Source organism: Taudactylus pleione, unplaced genomic scaffold, assembly GCF_031769625.1.
Source record: "Taudactylus pleione unplaced genomic scaffold, aTauple2 ptg000302l, whole genome shotgun sequence".
In the NCBI taxonomy this organism is placed as follows: domain Eukaryota; kingdom Metazoa; phylum Chordata; class Amphibia; order Anura; family Myobatrachidae; genus Taudactylus; species Taudactylus pleione.
This window is the reverse complement of record NW_028284703.1, coordinates 6,471,935-6,495,126: the sequence shown is the minus strand read 5'-3', so window position 1 is coordinate 6,495,126 and position 23,192 is coordinate 6,471,935. Positions and strand designations below refer to the sequence as shown.

Below are 23,192 nucleotides of genomic sequence, written 5' to 3'. Positions count from 1 at the left end.
CAACCACCACCACACTTGGACTCTCCTTGGGGATTTGTGATATCTTCTTAGAAAGCACAGTTCTTCGCTGTGCTTTTGCCAGCTTAACTCTTTTGATTTTTTTAGTGGGAGGAGGGCTTCCATCGTCATGTGAAGCTGAACCACTAGTCATGAACATACTAGGGATCGACCTTAGCCGTTCCTTGCCACTCCGTGTCGTAAATGGCATATTGGCAAGTTTACGTTTCTCTTCAGCTGATTTAAATGTCTTTTTCAAGGTCATTTTCCTGAACTTTGCCATTTGGGATTGTATGTGCCCTCTACTATGACATTGGGCATCGGCCTTGGCAGACGACGTTGATGGCATGTTATCGTCTATGTCATGACTAGTGGCAGCAGCTTCAGCACTAGGAGGAAGTGGTTCTTGATCTTTCTCTATTTTATTTTTATCGGAGAAAGTTTGGTCCTCCATTTATGTTCTATCGATTTGATATATACGTGCGGCTAAACACAGAAAATAATTTTTTTTTTGGTTTGGACTGGAGTGTACTTTCGGGGTTTACAGCACCCTTAACGGTCAAGCCAGCCGGCCCTTTACTTATGAAACAGGCGCGCGCTTGGCACTACTTTGTTGATGCACGTGCGGCTACTGCGCACACAATTCACAAACACAGAAAATAATTTTTTTTTGGTTTGGATTGAAGTGTACTTTCGGGGGTTACAGCACCCTTTAACGGTCAAGCCAGCCGGCCCTTTACTTATGACACAGGCGCACGCTTGGCACTACTTTGTTGATGCACGTGCGGCTACTGCGCACACAATTCACAAACACAGAAAATAATTTTTTTTTTGTTTGGACTGGAGTGTACTTTCGGGGGTTACAGCACCCTTTAACGGTCAAGCCAGCCGGCCCTTTACTTATGACACAGGCGCACGCTTGGCACTACTTTGTTGATGCACGTGCGGCTACTGCGCACACAATTCACAAACACAGAAAATAATTTTTTTTTTGGTTTGGACTGGAGTGTTCTTTCGGGGGTTACAGCACCCTTTAACGGTCAAGCCAGCTGGCCCTTTACTTATGACACAGGCGCACGCTTGGCACTACTTTGTTGATGCACGTGCGGCTACTGCGCACACAATTCACAAACACAGAAAATAATTTTTTTTTTGGTTTGGACTGGAGTGTACTTTCGGGGGTTACAGCACCCTTAACGGTCAAGCCAGCCGGCCCTTTACTTATGACACAGGCGCGCGCTTGGCACTACTTTGTTGATGCACGTGCGGCTACTGCGCACACAATTCACAAACACAGAAAATAATTTTTTTCTTGGTTTGGACTGGAGTGTACTTTCGGGGTTTACAGCACCCTTAACGGTCAAGCCAGCCGGCCCTTTACTTATGAAACAGGCGCGCGCTTGGCACTACTTTGTTGATGCATGTGCGGCTACTGCGCACACAATTCACAAACACAGAAAATAATTTTTTTTTGGTTTGGATTGGAGTGTACTTTCGGGGGTTACAGCACCCTTTAACGGTCAAGCCAGCCGACCCTTTACTTATGACACAGGCGCACGCTTGGCACTACTTTGTTGATGCACGTGCGGCTACTGCGCACACAATTCACAAACACAGAAAATAATTTTTTTTTTGGTTTGGACTGGAGTGTACTTTCGGGGGTTACAGCACCCTTTAACGGTCAAGCCAGCCGGCCCTTTACTTATGACACAGGCGCACGCTTGGCACTACTTTGTTGATGCACGTGCGGCTACTGCGCACACAATTCACAAACACAGAAAATAATGTTTTTTTTAGTTTGGACTGGAGTGTACTTTCGGGGGTTACAGCACCCTTAACGGTCAAGCCAGCCGGCCCTTTACTTATGACACAGGCGCACGCTTGGCACTACTTTGTTGATGCACGTGCGGCAACTGCGCACACAATTCACAAGCACAGAAAATAATTTTTTTCTTGGTTTGGACTGGAGTGTACTTTCGGGGTTTACAGCACCCTTAACGGTCAAGCCAGCCGGCTTTTTACTTATGAAACAGGCGCGCGCTTGGCACTACTTTGTTGATGCACGTGCGGCTACTGCGCACACAATTCACAAACACAGAAAATAATTTTTTTTGGGGTTTGGACTGGAGTGTACTTTCGGGGGTTACAGCACCCTTTAACGGTCAAGCCAGCCGGCCCTTTACTTATGACACAGGCGCACGCTTGGCACTACTTTGTTGATGCACATGCGGCTACTGCGCACACAATTCACAAACACAGAAAATAATTTTTTTTTGGTTTGGATTGGAGTGTACTTTCGGGGGTTACAGCACCCTTTAACGGTCAAGCCAGCCGGCCCTTTACTTATGACACAGGCGCACGCTTGGCACTACTTTGTTGATGCACGTGCGGCTACTGCGCACACAATTCACAAACACAGAAAATATATTATTTTTTTAGCACTTGGGGGGAGCACCCCTGTTGGACAGAGCACCCCCTGGACAACACTACAGCACCCCTTTAGGACTGGGACACTGCACAGGACTTTGGAGTGGACACAGCCCCTATGGAGAACTGACTGCACAACACAGTCCAGCCAGCCCCTATGGACTTTGAAGTAGTGGACACAGCCCCTATTAACAACAGCAGCACAGCACAACACAGCCAGCCCCTATGGACTTTGAAGTAGTGGACAACAGCAGCACTACACTACACTACACTACACTACACAGCCCTAACTCCCACCCTCCCTCTTCACTGTCCACAGCCGAGTGAGAAAATGGCGCCGACGCGGGTACCTTATATAGGATCCAAAACCCGCGAGACTCGGAAGGCGGGATGATGACGTTTTGCCTCGATTTCAGATCCGAGTCAGGCGGGAAAAGTGGAGCCTGATTCGGATCGGACTCGGATCGGGGGGGTTCGGGGGGGTTCGGATTTCAGAAATCCGAACCCGCTCACCCCTAGTAGGGATGTATACAATTCTGCTCACAGTTGATTATACAGATATGTCCTAATTTACCTAGTGTTTTAGCTCCATATGTCATGAGATGCTCAGCATGACTTAGAGGCCAGGCCACGTAAATCTAATTATGTACTTTTACACCTTTGAATGTTTTTCGCACCACAACCACATACCAACAGACTTGGAATGCAGGGGGCACTTGGGATTTGCACTTTTCTCGCAATTGCGACAGTGTATATTTGCACGAGGCTTTGTGGCAGGATTCATGGCATGGCTCAGTCATATCTGTCCCCGGTCTCTTGCCTTTTTTTCAGGTTAGCATCTTTTGCTCCCTGGTACAGCACACAAATCCAGTAGTATTGTACATGCGCAACTTGTGCTTTTGTCGTATTAGCAGTGCGGCTTAGACGCATTTTTCATGCCGTGCCAAATGGGGCTATTTGGAGTCATTTGAGGATAGGTGTATATGGAAACATCTGTACTGTATGCATTCCCATTCACGCAATACACAGGCAATCACATCCTACTTGTATTCAACTCTGCATCAGACCCAATCGCAGTCAAATAATTGTCTATCATATATAGTCATGCCGAATCACCAATGGCACTGAAGAGGGAATATTTTGGAGGCAATTTTACTTTTTAAGTTAGATACAGTACATACAAGCATGTTTGGTCCACTCAATTGTTTATTGTGTTATTGTTACTAAATTTGATCAATATTACAATGTTCTGAAGATTAACAGAACGTCTTGATGTCAGCAACATTAATGTAATAAAATAATATTAATTCTCTTTTTTTTTTTTTTTTGTAGAGTTTTATTCCATCAGTAGAGGAAAAGTTAACAGAGTTAGAGTTTGATGTAATTGGATATTTACATTACAAAGATTCATATAGTCTCATGGACTGGAAAGAAGGTTGGTTCGCCTTGGACAAAGCCCGTCTGCACTACAGCAACACGGAAGAAAATACTCAAGGAGACATTATAGAACTGAAGAAACTGCAGGAACTTAGTAAGATAATATTCATTATAATTCTGATTGTAAATATATTTTTTTAATTGTTGTTATATAATAGAGAATTAAACCCCATTCCTTTGATGATGTCATTAGTTAGGGCGGTGTTCCCACAAGAAAGCTCTAGGGAAACACTTTCACATTGTTACAGTAGTCAGGGCCTGTACAGTTTTGGACTGCACCTGCATAGGAAATACAAGCACTCAGTATATACCTGTGCTATATGGGTCCACGTGTATGATGATGTCATTTGGAAATAATTGGACATAATCATTTGATCGGAAATATGACCTTTGTGTACACTTTTTTGTTATCTTTAGTGTGTGCATTATTTGAATAATTAACTACTCAAATAAGATGATTTTAGTTTTTCCTATTCAATTGTTTCAATAAAGTCTTCTCAAGTTTAATCCAGAATCTAGATATGCCTCTTAAAGTCAGGCCTCTTAATACTAGGGCTTGAATACACTGCAAAAATGTGCAGTTTGGTTTGTAGAATTTTGTACGCAGATGTTTTGGCTTTGCAAAGTGGTCAGTGGCCAGTGGTCATCTCAATACATATCCCGGCGGCTGCAACATTTACATATTTTCGCACAGCAGCTGCTTACAGGTTTGCAGCTTCACTGGTAATAGCGTACATCTCTGAATCAAGCCCTATGACCATAGATCTATCAGCAGCAATTTTCAATCATTGTATGAGTCCCTTTACAATATGCACAAAACTGACCCTCAGACTTCCAATGTCACTGCTATCCAGCATTTTTTAGTCCAGTGTGCATTATCCAAATTGGGTCCTGTCCATGGACAAAAACTTAATAGGCTAATTATGGAGATGGCAGCCACTTTTAAGTCTCAAAAAGTGTCGAAGGTCCCATCTCAGATGGTTTCATGATGTCCACTTACAAGACATTTGCCCACCAGCTGATCCCGTGGCTGACACAGGTGTAAATGTTGTCTTATAGGGGGTAAAGTTCATCTGGACACTACTTAGCACAAAAGTGTGATCTCCAAACCTCTTCAGGATCCCACAAACTATTTGAGTTAAAGACCGATTTCGCCCTTGAATATATACATTAAGTTCTTTGCGAAGGTGCTAGTGAACAGGTTGAATGAATATATGGCATACCTCATAGATCTTGACCAAGTAGGGTTTGAGGGTATGAACAATACCAGACATAGTATGAACCTTGGCCCTCATTCAGAGCGTACGCTCTGAGCAGAGCGCACGCTCTGAATGAGGGCCGGGCTCCATTTTCATGGAGCGTCCTCCTGGACGCTCGTATAGCTGTGGGTCACCACCCACAGGCTATACGAGCGTGCATTGTGATGGTCGCGATGGTCGAGACCATTGCGACCATCGAATTTGCGAGCCGGAGCCTGCGGTTGAGGTTTTCAACCGCAAGCTCCGGAGTGATTTTGCCTCTATCAGAGCCAAAATCACTCCCACTGACATCACTAGTGATGTCAGTGGGCCGGCTTCTGACGGGAGGCGTTCCTGTGGGAACGCCCCCGTCAGGGAGGCACGCCCCCGGCACGCCCACCAAAGGGGGCGTGCTGTCAATCAACATTGACAGCACGCCCCCTTTGATCGGACACAACGAGCGAAGGACTTTCCTTCGCTCGTCGCGTCTGGCGCATGCGCACGACGGAGCTCCCTCCGTCGTGCGCATGCTCAGTCCATAACATCGACCCACTTGCGAGCGGACAGCCGCTCGCGAGTGGGTCTGAATCAGGCCCCTTATCTCTCACCTCAATAAGTCTTATGAGCACTAGGTACTAAGGAAGACTTTGATAGGCTCTCAGAGCCCTTTATTTTTTTTCTACACTGAAGACTTTTGGTTTTCAGGGTGGCTTTTTAAAGGCTATCCGTGCTTTTTATCGTACTCCTTTATAACCAATAGGCTTTTCCTGTGCATTCAATATACAATAAATAACAGCAGAAGACAATATATGTCCTGTGTATTGAACAACTTCCAGCTACACTCCTCTGATGCATGAATTTGAGGGGAAGGGGTCCAAGTGGATCAGTTCCAATATACAGTAAGGTCTCGCATTTTGTTGACGAAGTATTACCAATCCTTACCAATCCTTCAGTCTTTACCAATACCTTACCTTACCAATCCTTCAGTCTCCCTCATCAATCTGTTTAGAATTTTGGAGTATTATGGTTGTGTTTCTGGCTACAAAATGAATTACTCAAACTTAGAGGAACTTGTCTCTAAAAGTTTGGAGTTGAACTTTGACTTCCAGTTGAGGTCTCTGAGCCTGATTCAGCAGAGAACGGAAATGCAAAGCCGCACACAAGTGACTGCAATTCCATCTGCAAAATTGCTAATGCACCAGGAGGTGTCTGACACCTCCTTGCTGCATCTGCGATCCCAGCACTGAAGCTTACCGCAGCCTGACCGGGCCCTGTCTTCCTGTGAAGCCAGGAAGTCTGCAACCATGGACGCATTTCCTGGCCTTACCACTACTGGAAAATGGGGGCGACATGTCCACGTTCCAGTGAATGTAGTCCATACCCGCCACACACCAGGCAGAGGCATAGGGGGCCCTGCATGCAGTATTGCAGGACCCATTCTTCACATGCTCAAAATGGGTTCTGCACATGCGCAGATTCCCGAAAATCGGAAATCTGTGATCAGCAGTGCACTAGTTTGCACTGCTGAATAAGGCCCTTCGTCCATACCCTATTTGGGAGTCTAAATCACAAAACGTTATTACCAGATTTTTAAAGCTAACTACCCCTACCTTCTGGCATCTATTAAGCATGACCTTGCCATGTGGGAACTCCTCTTCATTTCCTGGTTTGGGCCAATTAATTCTGTGAAAATGAATGTGCTACCTAGTTTGCGCTATCTTTGTCAGAATTAGTCTATAATGATTCCGGGATCATTCCTCTCAACATTACAGTTGCTTTGTAATAAATTCATCTGGAATTGTACAGAACTTAGAATGAATCATGGCTGTCTTGCGAAATCTTCATTCTCAGGGGGTTTGGAACTTCCTCGAGTTACTCAATATTACCATTTGGTTCAGCTGAGCCACATTCTTTCTTGGCATGTTGCCTCAGGTTTAAAAAAAATAGTGGATATTGAAAACTCCTTTGTTCATGGAGACATGTTGAGTCTTTGGCCATGGAGTCTGATGGTCCACAGGCCAGCCTTAGTGTATTCCCTATGATACGATTCACACTCAATTTATGGGACAAAATAGTTAGGATGTACGATCTTTTCTCTCACCCCTCCCCTTTGTTTCCTAGATGGAGGCACCTATTTGTCCCAACATGGTTCAATGATAGCTTTGTCTAACTGTAGGTTCTAGCTAGCATTAGGCCGCATTGGTATATTACTTGTGATTTTGGTTTGCGCTCCTTCTCTGTTTTTCTATGTGACAAGTATAACCCTTCCCCATCTCCAGTTTCAACTACTGCAATTGAAGGGTTCATTTAAGCTTATACCTGGTCATCTAACCTCTGATATCTTACTTCTTTAGAGGAAAAATGTGTCTTTTCAGCAGGTTACAGGAAAGCTATTGGCTCCTGTACCACCCAGTTCTACCACCTACAGTACAGCTCCTGGAATTGTCTGAGTTGGCCTGGGAAAGAGACTTGAACTAGCCCCTTAATCTAAAGGAGAGATCGCTCATCAGAAAACATGTAGCCAAATCTTCTATAAATACTTCTGTGTGGGAAAATACTTAAGATTTGCACAAGATGGTATTTGATTATTTCCAAACTAGTCCACCAGATGTACCCTAGCTCCTTTAATCTGAAGTGTAGACAATGTAGACATGATGGGACTTCTCCAAGGTGTCCGTCTTCTGCCATAACATTGAGGTCCTTTTGGGACAATTACTCAGGACCATGTTACCTGTGTCTGTGGAACACACTCCAAAAATATAGTGGTAGGTTATTTGGCTCCCAACAAAATTAACCCTAGTGTGTGTGTGTGTGCGCATGTGATAGGGTATATAGATTGCAAGCTCCACTGGTGCAGGGACTGATGTGAATGGCCAAATATTCTCTGTAAAGCGCTGCAGAATATGTGTGCGCTATATAAATAACTGGTAATAAATAAAATAAATAATGTTTGTACTGTGGCTCATTTCTATACACTGTTTATATATCTGTGATTTTTATTATTATTGCATGTGTTTCCTGTTGCTTCAATAATAAAAATAATTAATAAAATAAAAACAGGACTCTAGATAATGCTAACACATTGCATGTATATACTTTATTTAATGACAAGGCACAAACCACTCATGAGCCTCTATATCAGTGGTTCTCAAACTCGGTCCTCAGGACCCCAAACAGGTCACATTTTCCAGGTCACCCAGCAGGAGCACAGGTGTAGTCATTACTCACTGACACATTTTAAAAGATCCATAGGTGGAGCCAGGGCCGTAGAGAGCGCCACCGGGCTCAGGTAAAGAGGGGGGCATGGCATAATCGCAGGAGACGTGGCCACGCCACCTTGAGAAAAAAACAAACAAAAACACACTTTTGCAGTCTGGCGCAAAGCCGGGGGGGGGGGCGCGATCAGTGTGATCACTCCCCACTCATGCATAGGTGATTGCTGTGGTTGCTGTTTAGCAACCGCGAGCAATCTCCAACTGCATCCCAGCACATGCTGTGTGCTGGGCTGCTGCGAGGGAAAGAGGAGGGGGGGCGGCGCCGGACCTGGGCCCCTGCCGGGACCTTCTGGAGCCCCGGGCCCGGGTAAATTGTACCCGCTCCCCCCCCCCCCTCGCGCCCCTGTGTGGAGCTAATAATTTCACTTGTGATTCTGTGAGGAGACCTAGAAAACATGCACTGTTTGGGGTCCTGAGGACCGAGGACCTGATTCAGAGCTGGACGCTCTGACCAGAGCGCTTGCTCTGAATCAGGGCGGGCCTACCTAAAATTGGAGCGGCCTCCTGGCCGCACGCATAGCTGTGGGTGACCACCCACAGCTTATGCGAGCGGCCAAAAAGATGGTCGCGATGGTCAAGACCATCACGTCCATCGGGCTTGCGACGAGACCCTTGTGGTAGGGTCTCGTCTGCCGCAAGCCCGGAGTGCTTTTGGCTCTATCAGAGCCAAAAACACTCCCACTGACATCACTAGTGATGTCAGTGGGGCTGGTCCAAGACGGTAGGGATCACACTTTTGTGCCTCCGTTTGGGCAGCCATGCCCCCGTCACGCGCACCAAAGGGGGCGTGCTGTCAATCACCATCGACAGCACGCCCCCTTTAGTGCGAGACCCCGAGCGACTGCTTCCCCGTTGCTCGCCGAGTCTCGCGCATGCACACGACGTAGGCACCTCCATCGTGCGCATGCGCATTTGGGTAACATCGACCCGCTTGCGAGTGTACAGCGCTCGCGAGCGGGTCTGAATGAGACCCCGAGTTTGAGAACCTGCATTTCTGTTCACATGCTGTGTCAGAGAGGTAGAAGCCTGTTGCCTGCATTTCTTTTAGTGACGGTGCTCTGTCCAACACATGGAAAGTTTAAGGAAAGAACGTCAATACCACAAAAATTAATCTGCACTTTGTAAACTGCTTTTCGAGTCATTATGTTGCACAGAGCAGGAGTCTATTCATTTAATTGAACACTATAGGCACATTTTTGGCAGACAGTGCAGCGCACAGTTGCCAAAGCAAAACAAGCCGAATCTTTATGCACAGTAATTTAATTAAACCGAGTTCTGCTCAACACATGAAAGACACGCATCCCACGCATGCAGTTGAAAAATGATGATGCACATACTCTTTTGACCTGTTAATGAATGGTATAGTTGCTGACATTCTATTGTCATGCACATAACATTGTTCTGTCAAGATAAAATATTGTGTTGTGAAAATCACATATGGGAAACAGAAGTACATATTACATGTTTGTGCTACCAAAAGCTACAGCACATATATAGTGCTAATTCTTTTTTTATTTTTAAATTTTAATAACTAACTTGCAACTTGGGTTTTTTTTCTAGCACGAAGCTCGTCTGTGATAAATGGAGAAAAGATAAATGTTGTGCTACTAGTTGAAAATGGAAGGTAATAATTCTACTGAATTAATTCAGCAATAGATGAGCATAGAGAAAATAAAACATGCAGACGAGATTGAAGATGTTCTAAATCAGAGATTACGATCCATTTTCACTGTGTTACGTTGGTGGAGTTATCTATTTAAACCACCGTTCAGTTTGCAATTTTAAGGGTTACACAACCAATAAATGCTACCTTATGAAAAAGAGCTTCTAAAAACATTCCAAAAATATAAGTAAAAGCTCACATGGAATCGGTATGAAATACCGCCGGCCGCGCGGCGGCCCGACACTGGAACAGATCCCGGCAGCGTGAGCCCGACAGTGCTGGAAATCCCGATCGTTGTAAGGTAAGTATAGACTAACCTAACCTAACCCCCCTAACCCTAACCCTCCTTAGGGTTGCCTAACCCTAATCACCCCCCCAAGTGCCTAACCCTAATCCCCCCTCTAAGTGCCTAACCCTAACCCCCCCTTCCCCGCTGCCTAAACCTAAGTCCCCCGGGGGGTGCCTAACCCTAAGTCCCCCCGGGGGTCCCTAACCCTCCCTACTCCTAGCCTAACCCTAACCCTCCCAGGGGTGGTGCCTAACCCTAAGTCCCCGCCGGGTGCCCTAAACCTAACCCTCCCCCCCGCGGCTGTCTGCTCGCGGCTCCCGGCATACTTTCGATTGGAATTCCCGGGCGCCAGTCTCCCGTCATCGGTAAAATGAGCGGCGTCTACATCTAGACGATGGCATATGACAGTCGGGAAGCCAACTGTCGGTATAATGTCAGCCGGCTTCCCGATTGCATCCCGTTCACATACCCTAACAGAACTAAATGTTTGACATTACATTTATACTAGAGATGTGTGCGGACTCCGCTGTTTTGGTTTTGGCAAAACCTCCCTCAATTGTTATGGATTTGGTTTTGGCAAAACCACCTTCAAGTGTTTTGGTTTGTGATTTCTTTCAAATTGATAAAAACAACTAAAATCAGTAATTTGGACTTGGTAACATGCATTCCAAAACCCGAGATTCAGTTTTTAAATCCAAGTTCTGATCTTGCAGCAGACCATAGCCGGGACTCGATTCTACACAGAATTCCAAAAGTGATCTGAGCAAGGCCTCAATGCGACTCGGAATCTTAAAGTTCGGGTGTGTTCGGTTTTCAGGAAAATAGAACCGCACATCTCTCATTTATACATGCTATCTAGCTGAGTACAAAGTATTATTCTCCTTATTCAACCATTTGCTAAATTAGGCTACAAGATGGCAATGGCATTCATTCTAGACTATTGATAAGTCTGTGTGTGTATACACGATAACAGCTCAAATTGTTGCAACTTGTTCTATAATCCAACATGTGTCATCTTCAGAATTGCTGAGTGGTTTGTGTATGTTTGGCGGTGGGTAAGGGGAGATATGTTTTACCCAAAGCTCAGTGTGGGCTCTCTCTACCAACAGCACACAGCTTATCAGATGATTCTCTGATAAGAACCTCAAATTCCTGCCTTTAGAGCAGGAGTGGGTAATAAGCGGCCCTACAGCTGTTTGTGAACTACAAATCCCAGCATGCATTGCAACATTTTTAGCATGGCCAAATAGCAAAACTGTGGCAGGGCATGCTGGAATTTGTAGTTTTACAATATCTGGGGCCCAGTTATTGCCCACCCTTACTCTAAAGGCAGAACTGACCCTTCTGTTTAAAAAGATAGCAGAAGCATTTCTTAAATCACTGTTACTATGGATATATTTTATTCCCTCGTACAGCAATTGTCAGACATATTCTTAACAGATAACCTGATTAATTAGTAACTTATTAAAGACATCAGATCTGAGGGATATGTGGTATAATAAGTTCAGTGTGACTCTTAACTTCTATTCTGTGATTGAACAGTTAAACTGGTAATACTCTATGTCAACTTACATTTTTACAACATATTTTATGCAAAGTTATGTGTTTAACTTTTATTTTTAGTGTTTTGGCCAATTTTATGTTTAGTATATTTTTCTTCACATAATTTACCAATGTGCAGGACATTATATATCCATGGACATACGATACAGGATTTCATGGTCTGGCATTGTGCAATTGAAAAAGCAGCAAGTACAGATGGCAATGCTCTACAGGATCAGCAGCTCTGCAAAAACAACATTCCAATTATTGTGCATAGCTGTATGGCATTTGTTACACAGTATGGTAGGTAATACACAGTTTATGTTCAGCAGATTGTTTTTGAATGATATTAGGTAATTGTGAGCCTGTTGAAATATGTATTTTTTTAATATATGAATAGCAGCTGCAAAATAAATAAGAGAGAAGCTTGTTTTTCTGAGAAATCCTAATCAACCTTTTGGATGTGTTGATATTTGTTGGAATGGAGCCCTGTATTTTGTTATTCCGAGATGTTTATGCCTACAGACAAACACCATTACAAGCTGAGTAAGACATTGCATGGTGCAGGAAGATATCATCCCATATATTTTTCCGTAAGCCTCATTAATTGCTGTAAATTAATTGTACAGATATGAGTCATAATAGGAAATAGAGTTTTACAATTTTAATTTCATAAAGGTCAAAAAGTAGAGACTGCAATAAGATTGTAGTTTCCTATTAGATCACAACCAAGTCAGGGCAGATTTTGTATACACCAACCACCAGCAAAGCTTGTGGCATTCACCTGGATCACAGCCAAGTAAGGCTTTGCTGCCCACTGGTGTACCATTTACATTCCTCTTTCATACCTCTGATGCCTCCTCTCCCAAGCCCACCTGATCTACCGATCTTGTTTTCCTAACTCCCTGCCACAGGGCTCAAACTCCTACCCTGCCCTCAGTAGCTCATTCCCATGCACCTACTCAAACATACGTTTACTCCCACATTCTCAAGAAACACTCTCACTTGGCACAGCAACTCTCTCTCATTAGTGCTCAATTTCCTTCCTTTTGCCGCCAAGCTGCTTGAATGGGTTCGTTATTACCACCCCATTTCCATCTTCTCCTCCCATTCCCACCTTGACCCACTCTAATCTGGTTGCCATCCTTCCACTCCATGGAAACTGCCCTCACCAAGGTCATCAATAACCTTCTCACTGCTAACCCCATGGCCTCTACTGTATACTTATTTTTCTTCATTTCATGGTTGCTTTCAACACTGTTGATCATCCCTTCCTTTTGTGAGTCATTCACTCCATCAGCTTTTATGACAATGCAATCACCTTGTTCACCTCATATTTCTCCAATTACACACTGTCTACTGTACAATGGGCAAAATGTACTAAGTGCCGGTTTCTATTCTATTCTAAACCCCGGCGGTTTGGTAGCGCTTTCTATTCTATTCTAAACCCCGGGGGTTTGGTGGCGGTTTTGCAGTGGTTTCTAAATGACAGCCATGTTCTATTCTATTCTAAAATGTGTTTTGATGGCAGTTTTGCAGCGGTTTTGGCCTTAGTAAATCTGCAAACAGCAAAACCGCCGCCAAACCACAGTCAAAACACATTTTAGAATAGAATAGAACAAGGCTGTCATTTAGAAACCGCTGCAAAACCGCCACCAAACCCCCGGGGTTTAGAATAGAATAGAAACCGCCAACAAACCGCCGCTTAGTAAATTTTGCCCATTATCTCCACCACCATCCTGTTAGGATTAATCATCCTGTAATTTTTTCCAAATTTTTTGTCATTTGTTCCCTTCTCTTCTCACTTGATACATTTTCCCTCAAAGTGCTACTCAGTTCCTTAGGCCTCAATGTTAGAATTTCTCCTCCTCCCATTTCCCTCTCAGTTGACAACACTTCCATATTTTTTGTCCCCCAAGTCTGCTGTCTGCTTGCCATGCTTGACTGTGCCCTGTCTTTTGACCCCCAATTTCGATCTTTTACCCAATACTGCCACTTTAACTTCTGTAATATTTCCAGGATTCCACCCTTCTCACCCTGGAAACCAGCAAACCTATCATTCATGGCAGTATCATCTCCCACCATAACCATTACTACACCTTTTTCCTCTTTGGCTTATCCTTCTCTTGCCTTCAGTCCATCCTCCTGTTCTGCCTGTCTCATTTTTTTCACTTGCTACTCCACCTCTACTGCCCCCTCCATCTTTCAGTGTCTCCACTCGTTCCCTATACTATAAAAAATTAAATGAAAACTCCTCTCAGACATTTACAAAGCTCTTTTTTTTCCTCTACATCTCCAACCTAATCTCCACTCACACTACCTCACTGGTCAACACAAGTCTACACTCCATACCCAATCACACCCTCCTCACTCCCAAAACAGCACCACCACCAGAAGAAACATTCTAATTAACACCACTCACAAACACACACAAGTCATCACCATTACTAGCAGGAAGAGCGCACCTTACCCCCCCTACACTCACACTACCTCACTGGTCAGCCAACAACTTTCTCCTCCCTGATCACTTCCTCTAACTCCTGCCAATAGGACTTCCAACCACTGTTATGCCCTCCCACAATCAATCAGACTTTGATTGGCCTCCCAGCCTTTAAACATGCCCTCCCTAACTTCACACCTCTTCCTAACTCTCCAAATTCTTCACCCCACTGCTCTGCTCTCCACACCCTCTCCATGTCTCTTTGTTGTCTTTTAGAATGCAAGGGCTCTCTCCTTCTTATGCTTTGTGATGTAATTATGCATTTTACAGGTTTTAAGTATGTATGTTAATTTGTTTCTTATCTGTATCTGTTCTTACCATGCTCTCTATTCCCATATAGTCCTGTATGTTATTTGCTTATGTACAGTACTATGAAACTCTTGTGGAACCATAGAAATTCAAGATAATAATAAAAATAATATCTCTTATGTACCACTGATGTACAGTACCTCTGATGCACCACTGATGTAGCTCTGACGTACCACTAGCATACGTACACACTATAAACAACATGGGGCCTGATTCAGCAAGGATCGCAACTGCGATTCCGTGTGCAATCAGCTGATTATTGTGTTCTGCGCATGCATATGCATCACAGTGCGTGAACATTCCACTGTGATCGGGACTGCGATTGCAGTGACTAAGCAGACCCATCGCAAAGTGATTGACAGGAAGTAATGTTTGGGGGAGGTGACACGAGGGGGTTGTCGGCAAAATGTAGGCGTGTCAGTGCATTTGAACGCCGTTACAGGGGCGTGCATAAATTAGCCACTGCGATGCCCTACGCAGCTTGGCCTTACACTGCATGCAATGAAGTTAGCAATTTGAGAGTAAGGTCAGAGCTTGTGCAAGTGTGTGTGAGGCTGCGATGGTACTCGATGTTACCGATGGATTCGCAGTCTTGCTGAGTATTATGGATGTGTGTAAGTTAAGGTGGGCGTCCTTATGTTGTGCGACGATGGCATAGCACTCGCAGAGGATTAGCATATCGCAGCTGCGATCCGTACTGAATCAGGCCCATATTTCTCTATATGTTTGCTTCCACTTTATATCTTACATATTTATATGACTATATATTACCTTAAAATGCAGTTCCACATATCTGTAAACTTGGAACAAATTGGTGGTCCAGATTTTTATGTGGATTCTTCCTTTAATATCTTTAGGGAGGTCTTTTAATTTGTATTGGTAGAATAGTGGACTGCGCCAGGCATGTGACACCTCCACCATAATAAATATAGGCCTGAGTGAGATATGGTGTGTAATGCAGACGCGCTTGCTGTTGCTCTCTCAACAGCGGTTACAGGAATATACAAGCTAATCTCAGCCTTCCCTTTGTGCTCCACGCTGTGATGGAGTGTACGAGTGGTGAGACGCCCACTTACAGGCTCTGCGTGCTATACATTTGTGATGAGATTGTAAACACTCTCACATCAACATAACATCAGTTGCACCATCGCCATTTGTGGTAGCCTAGGGTTTACTCTAGCTACTCTCCACAAATCCTCCTAAACATGGCCTCTGAAGCATTGTATGCAATTGTGAACGCAGCTGTGTTCCCCGACATTCTTGTGAAGAAGATATAATGGGTGCATGTTAGGAAATGCTGCATGGATTTGCAAGGTAGAGGGAGAGAAGCTGGTGTCAGAAAATTAGTAAAGGTGAGAAAAGCACGTTTGGTTATAAGATAAAGGATAAGTAGTAAAAGCTAATTTGAATATGGACAATGGGCGTAAAGCAAAGGTGGACGCAGGAGTGATTGTTGCTGCGTCTATGGTAGCAGCAGATCTGAGAAGGTATGTACTGTAAATTATGCACGTGTCGTCTATTGAAATACCTTCTAAGATCCGCTGCATGTGTCTGAAAACCATCAAATCACCATTGGATACATCGGACATGCCATCGAACATCTGAGTAACCCTAATGTTATTCTGAATGTCCTCCTATTCTGAATGTCCATCTAATCTGCATCGGCAAACGCAGACGCTGGCTTCAGTGCTCCCACAAAATGGCAACACTCCCCCATTTTAAGCTATGCTACCCTTCTCCTCCCCCAAACGCCTGCAGCTTATCAATCAATCAGGCCCAATGTACTATAAGGAAGCCAGGGCCATATTCAATTAGAGGTGAAAAGTCATTTTCGCCTGTTTCAATTATCCCCATATTAAATTTCAAAGACTTTTCGCAGATGTGAAAAGTCTTTGTTAAAAAACGGGGATAACTTTTCTCCATGTAATACATGGAGAAAAAAAGTGCAGAATTGGGGTTTAGGGGTGCAGGCTTACAAAAAATAGTCTGCACCCCTGGGAGTGTCCCCTAAAAGTAACCTGTCAAAAAATTATTTAAAAAATCCTCAGGACCCCCCAAAAAATGTACTTTAATTTTGGGGGCGAACATTTATTTTTAGGGGATCAAAGTTTTAAACTAGCAAAATTGTTTTAGGGGGGTCCCCATGTATGCGGCAGGTGTTTTCTAGAATGGGGCTGGTAGCGGCTGGTGCATTTTTGAATAATTTTTAAAAATAACTTTAGGAACTTAAAAATATGCTTACACCCATTTTCATGTACCCCAAATTTGATGGGCATAGTTATTTTTCCCCAAAAAAACCCTAAGTGCTATCCCTTCACCACTCTAGCAAATCCGCATTTATGCACCTGCCGCGGCTATTTAAAAACCCTGACTACCTTCAGCAGGCAAAATCGGGGGTACCCATAGTGATCCCCCATGTCAAACCATCTTTGGGGGGAGCAGGATAATTTCCCGAAAATTCCCAGTACTTTGCGATACTTACCTTTCTGCCGGGTCCCATTTTCACCAGATTCTAATTGAATACTGGGATAAGCGGGCACGCGCCCGATACTTTATCCCAGTAAAAAACGTCGATGAGGGTGAAAAGTCTGACCTCGGACTTTTCGCCCCATATTGAATACGGGCCCCAGAGTAAACATTTTTTTAACTAGAGCCCTTTGATAGCTGTGTATGACTAGGGGGCCTGATTCAGAGATGGATGCAATGGCGAATATGCACACAAATCAAGCGATTGTTTGTCATCGCGCATGCTTATAATCCGCACTGCTTGTGCACAATGATTGCACTGCGATTACGGACACAGAGGAATCCATTGCAAAGTGAGTGACAGGCTGTCAGCATTTGGGGGTGGTAATGGGGACAGGTCAGAAAAACGCAGGTGTGCCTGTCTGTTTAAACGCCGTTATATGGGCGTGCATAAATTTGCCACTGTGAGTGTTTGCGTAACTCTGCGTGTTAGGAGAGCTCCCAAGGCTGCGGCAGGTCAGACCTTCCACAAGGGCAAGATGGCCGCCGATGACCGATATTTACTCAGGTATGTGTATGTGTCGGCGCACGCAGGTAACAAAGCAGCAGTGGGTGTCTATGCTCAGGTGGTCTTTGCAAACATTAGCATATTTTAGCAGCTGCGTTGCAAACTAGACGCAGCTCCGATCGCATTAGCGTCCATCCCCTAATTAGGCTCTAGGTTAGCAATGCACTTTGCTTTGTATTCTATCTACAGTAATAATTCATGAATTCAAACTGTTACTATTGGTAAAACACAGTTCAGTATTATTTGTGCTGAGTATAGCCTAAAAGACAGATTTTAAATTTTTTAAAGTGAATGTCAGTTTACCATACATTATTATAATTCGCTTAGACATGTTTATTTTGATGTCTCCTTATATTAAGGCTTGGGAAGCAAATCTCTGTATCTTAAGAACGGGGACCCGCTGAAAGTAAGGGAGCTGTTAGAAGACTTTAAAAAGGATGCGCGGAGCATTAAACTAAAAGTCGGAAAACATCATCTGGAAGACGTGACTGATGTGCTGAAATGTTTTTTATATGAAATAGATGATGCACTTCTGACAAAAGAACTTTACCCATACTGGATCTCTGCCCTTGGTAATGACACTGTGTTCCAGAAATAGTTGTTTCATTATTCATTTGAACGAATGCATCTACTAAGTAAAAGATGTTTATTTAAGTGAAAGATTTTGCTTAAACTCTCCTGAGACAGCAGACATAATGTTATTAGAGTAAGCTTCCTTTGCTGTAAAATTAGAATAAAGCATCCTGCTGTCACTGATGACAGAGCCTTGAACCTACCACTTTACAGAGAATAGCTAATATAAGCAACATATGTTATCACACACAATATGTTACATCGGGTGCCTCTTTTCTTGTTTCTTGTTATTTTTTATAAAGGGTTTTTTTTTTCATCTGTACTGTTCAGTATCTCAATCAGTCTACATGAGATACTTCTCACAGGCTGTTAACAATTTGTTGCAATACTGAAGTAGTACATATGACCCCGGAGGCCTGTAGATGCTGTTAGAATGTAATGCACAGCACCTGCACCGGAGTGCTAACTTGGCCTCTGGCTTAAGTCAGCATTTGTGTTGATGACAATACACAACTGTTACAGTAGCTAAGTAACTATTTGATGATAGTATTTACTAACATTTTATTAGTTTATAATACCTGCAATTTTCTGAAGTGGTTATTATTTTAAAAATCCTCCCTATTCCCGATTATTTATATTATAGTTATCTATCCAGCGATTCCTCTGTGTAACAAGTTCAGTTCCAAGTGTGCATAAAAATGATTTGTAGGATTTCTACACAGCAATGGGGTTAAATATTTTTCGTTGACATTTAGAATGTCAACATGTAACATGTTGACGTGTTCAGCATGTTGACATTTAGCACGTTGTCACTGATGAAATGCCGACATGATAATAATATCGACAATCGGCAGTGCGGCAATGCAGCTGTTCAGGCGGGAAGTATCCTAAGCCTAATCTTTAAACTAACCCTAATGGGAGGCATCCACTAGACGATAAAGTTGAACGATTGAACGATAATGATAAAATTGTTCGATAATCGTTCAAACATCGTTTGAACATCGTTTGCAAATCGTGCAGTAATTGTTTCTAACGATGTACGATGCGCGCTCCCGCTGGTCGTTTGATCGTCTCCTCCATCGACTGAACATGCAGGTCAATTTCACTTGATTGCTTACAAATAGTTTACACATCGTTTACACATCGTTAACGCTGAACGATCAAACGATGAACCACTATCTGCCCACTATAGCTGAAAGCTCTCAATCACAGATTCAAACAACATAGGGCCTGATTCAGAGCCACTCGTAAGCAGCAGCTCGTTCGCTCTGAGCGATGTTTGCCCAACTGCGCATGCGTACGGATCGTTATACGCATGCGCGAACCAGTCAGTGCGGCCGAAATTCATGTGCTCGCAAAATAGCGAATGCCTGCTAATTTGAGTGACAGGATGAGGCATATGTGGGTGGTAACAGGGGAAGGTGCTTGAAAACGGGGAGTGGAGATCCGATCGCAGGCGTGCTTAAAGGTCAAAACGGGCGTTTTATGGGCGTGCATATTTAAGACAGCAGCATCATTGACCACGTCACTGGGTTTTTTTTAAGCCAGAACTGCTCGCAAAATTGTGGTAGCAAAAACCAACCACAAGAATAGCGAGCAGCTCATACCCTGTTCGATGTACTCGATTACTCTAATAAATAGCGGACATGACGTAGGATGCTAGCGGCCAGGGGGCGTAGTTTCCAAAAAAACGACCGCAAGTTTTGTTCGCTCATTCAGACCTAGAGGCGTGAACAGACCGCAAACAGCGAACGGTTCATTTGAATAGCCACCCCTATTTTCTGGACGAGCGAGCGCTAATAGCGTACGGCTCTGAATGAGGGCCATAGTTTATCGTTAGATCTTTTGCACATTGTTCAGAGTGGAAGATCAAATTTCAGGGGAAACTTCAAGGGAAAATCGTTAAGAGGTTGGACAGGGATAAAATCGTCTAGTGGATGCCCCCCATAAGCCTAACCAGGCGGCTGCTGCTAATGTTCCGGCATTTGTGGGTTTAGTCACAGGTTGTGGTTAATGTTGCAAAACTACAGTTCTGGTGGTATGTCCTTATCGCTAACCCTAAACCTAACCTCAACCCTAACCTTAGACTTAATTTCGATATTTCATAATATCGACATTTCTCACAATATTTTTGGTTAAGCAGCACAATAAGGCAGCACGTTGGCGCAATGGTTAGCATTGCTGCTTCACAGAATTGTGAACATGAGTTTGATTCAGACCAGGACCCTATTTGTGTGGTGTTTGTATTTTCTCCATGGGTTTGCATGGGTTTCCTTCTACACTCCAAAAATATGCTGGCAGGTTAAATGACTTTTGACAAAAGTGGACCCTTCTAGGTCTGATTCTGAGTGGGATGCAAGTAGCAAAGTATTTCAGCATACTCTCCATGCACCAAAGACAGAAATTGGTATCTGGACATGCACCAGATCAGTTATCCGCACACGGACAAAGATCTCTAGTACATCCGGACTGATCTTTCTGTTGACAGACCACACTTTCTGTGAAATGGGCGGTAACTAGTGACCATGCAATTGCACTGAACTGTTCTGTCTCTTTGGCATGTCATGGGAGTGTTGTGGACATACTGTATAAGCTGACTTTAGTGCTTTTTCACAGCGTGCAGATGTGGGATTTGTTTCAGACAGGTCTTTTGCTTACAGCAAGGGCTGGTGTAGAGGCCCAGTACATCAGCGATGGACTGGGCCTATTCTTCAATTACCAGATGCCGCTGTAAAGACATGTTGGATTTCCATTATTTGCCGATCACGATCCAAATAGGATCGTGATCAGCAAATCAGAGATTTTTAACATGGAGAATATTACAGATTCCCTGATGGATCAATGATCATCGATAGACATTCGGGATCGGTGTAACGGCTGCCTGATGTATGGGGCCCTTTAGTCCCGATACTAATGATGACAGCTGAGGCTGTGGATGTAAGGACAATGCCTAGGATAGACCTCCGCATGTACACACTGATGTTTAGTTTACACAGTTGGATTCTCACCATCTGACTCAAAATCAGCCCCAGTGTGTGTCTGTAACATCCAACAGGCACTTACCCATATGCCTACAATGAGAAGACATTTCATGAGTAAACTGATACAACAGCAGTGCTGCATTTCTTTTTGTATTTACTAATAGCGCATATTCTGCGAGCACCCAAGCCCAGAATGCATGCAATGTGATTATGTTGTTTTTAAGTTAGGCATTAAAATGCACTTTAGAAACCCATAAAAAGGAAAACATGTTTTAAAGCAAGATCTTTTTAAGAAATACAGTTATAGTGAAATAAAACATAGTGACAAAAGTAGCAAGTTGTCATATATGATACATTTATGTAAATCCCAATCTAGACCCTGCCCTCTACTTGTTAAGGATGAGATCTCACAATCAACACTTTTTTAATGATATGTACATTTGCAAAAGGTTATGGTGATAACGTAGTGTAACATCACAACTATTATTGTGTGATATTAATATGTTACAGTTGAAAAATATTTGTTTTATAGAGTATATGTGTTTATGGAAAATAAATTTTAGCCATTTCTATGTTTACGCAATTCGGCATAAATCAGCAATCTGCGCTTGCACCTGAGTCGCGCGGCGCATGCGGCAAGGAAAATTACCATAGTCGTTCACTTCTACTATTCTCTTGCTGTGTGTCTAACATTCAGGGAGCGTTTGTGGGATGTAATCACATTGCATGCATTTGTCTGCAGCCCCTAGAAGCTGGTAAAGGTTGCTGTAATAGCAGGTGAGTGGCTTCCCATGGAAAACGCTCTCTGCTTTTGCTGTGCGGACTGGCAGTCCCAGTTGGAGAAAACACCTCCCCCTGGGACTGCCTGTTTGCCTGTCATTAGCAGGGAGCATTTCCAATGGGAAGTCACTGCCACTACTTGGCACTCTCTGCAGGTGTCGGATTTTACTGGAGCCCTGTAGCCCCACAGTCCCTAGGTAAAATCTGCCATTGATCTAGGCCCTTATGTACTGTAATAGTCTGCTTGTTGCAGGAACTGGTGTAAATTTAACGCAGTAATAATTTAAAAGGCAAAGCTTTACCTTTTAAATGATTGTCACTCTAAATCTATGGGCTAAATCGCCAAAATCCTACTAGTTCTTGCAACTTGCAAGCTATTACATAAAGGCCCTACAGTGAACTGGGACTAGAGGAACATGCAGGACTTGTTCAGAAGATACAGTAAATTAAATCACAATGAAAACTTCAATGATTTAAACTGTATGTAGGATTAAGGGGTTAAAAAAAATAAACTCCCTACTTATTTATTCTCCTATCTTGCAATTTGATGGTGTTCGCAATGGCAATTAGTGTATAGAGTACGGTAAATCACTTAGTTTTTAATGATTTCACTGTCATTTGTTTTTAAATTTAAAAGGTTTAACTTATTACACGTTATTCAAAATAGTTAGTATATTCTTAACTAATGTAAATTTTAAATATTATGTTTTGTCATTATAGCAATGTACTTCAGTTATTAAGTTTGTATACTTTTGTTTTTGTAACAGATATTCAGGAAGAGCCGGAGCGGGTGGTAAAGTACAAAACTTTAATTGATACACTCCCAATGCTGCAAAAAGCTACACTGGCAGCTTTAATTGAACACCTTTACAGGTCAGTCTGCCTGTCTGTGCTATGTAATTAGATGAATTAAAGCTAAATATACTGTAAATAGCTCTTGTTTTGTCTCTAATAGTTGCTATAAGAATAACTTTCTTGTTGAAGTCTGAAAAATGTCAGAGCTTGAATGTTTCAGGCATCATCATTGTTTGTAGGCTAAAAACAAAATAAAAAAAATGATATATTTAAAAAAAAAAAAAAAATCTAAATATGTGCCACAATTCTTCAAATTAAGTGTCAAACATGTCAAGATGCTTGTGCTAGATTA

General features: G+C 43.2%; 1 protein-coding gene across 1 annotated transcript in view; it reads left to right on the top strand.

Moving 5' to 3' along the window:
• The window catches only part of ARAP2 (ArfGAP with RhoGAP domain, ankyrin repeat and PH domain 2), a 309,356-nt gene that overhangs the window by 187,014 nt on the left and 99,150 nt on the right, over positions 1-23,192 (top strand). The window contains exons 17-21 of the mRNA XM_088482970.1: positions 3,757-3,955; positions 9,935-9,998; positions 12,008-12,171; positions 18,071-18,283; positions 22,813-22,918. Of these exons, the coding sequence (XP_088339096.1) occupies positions 3,757-3,955; positions 9,935-9,998; positions 12,008-12,171; positions 18,071-18,283; positions 22,813-22,918 (746 nt within the window). The remainder of the gene's footprint in view (positions 1-3,756; positions 3,956-9,934; positions 9,999-12,007; positions 12,172-18,070; positions 18,284-22,812; positions 22,919-23,192) is intronic.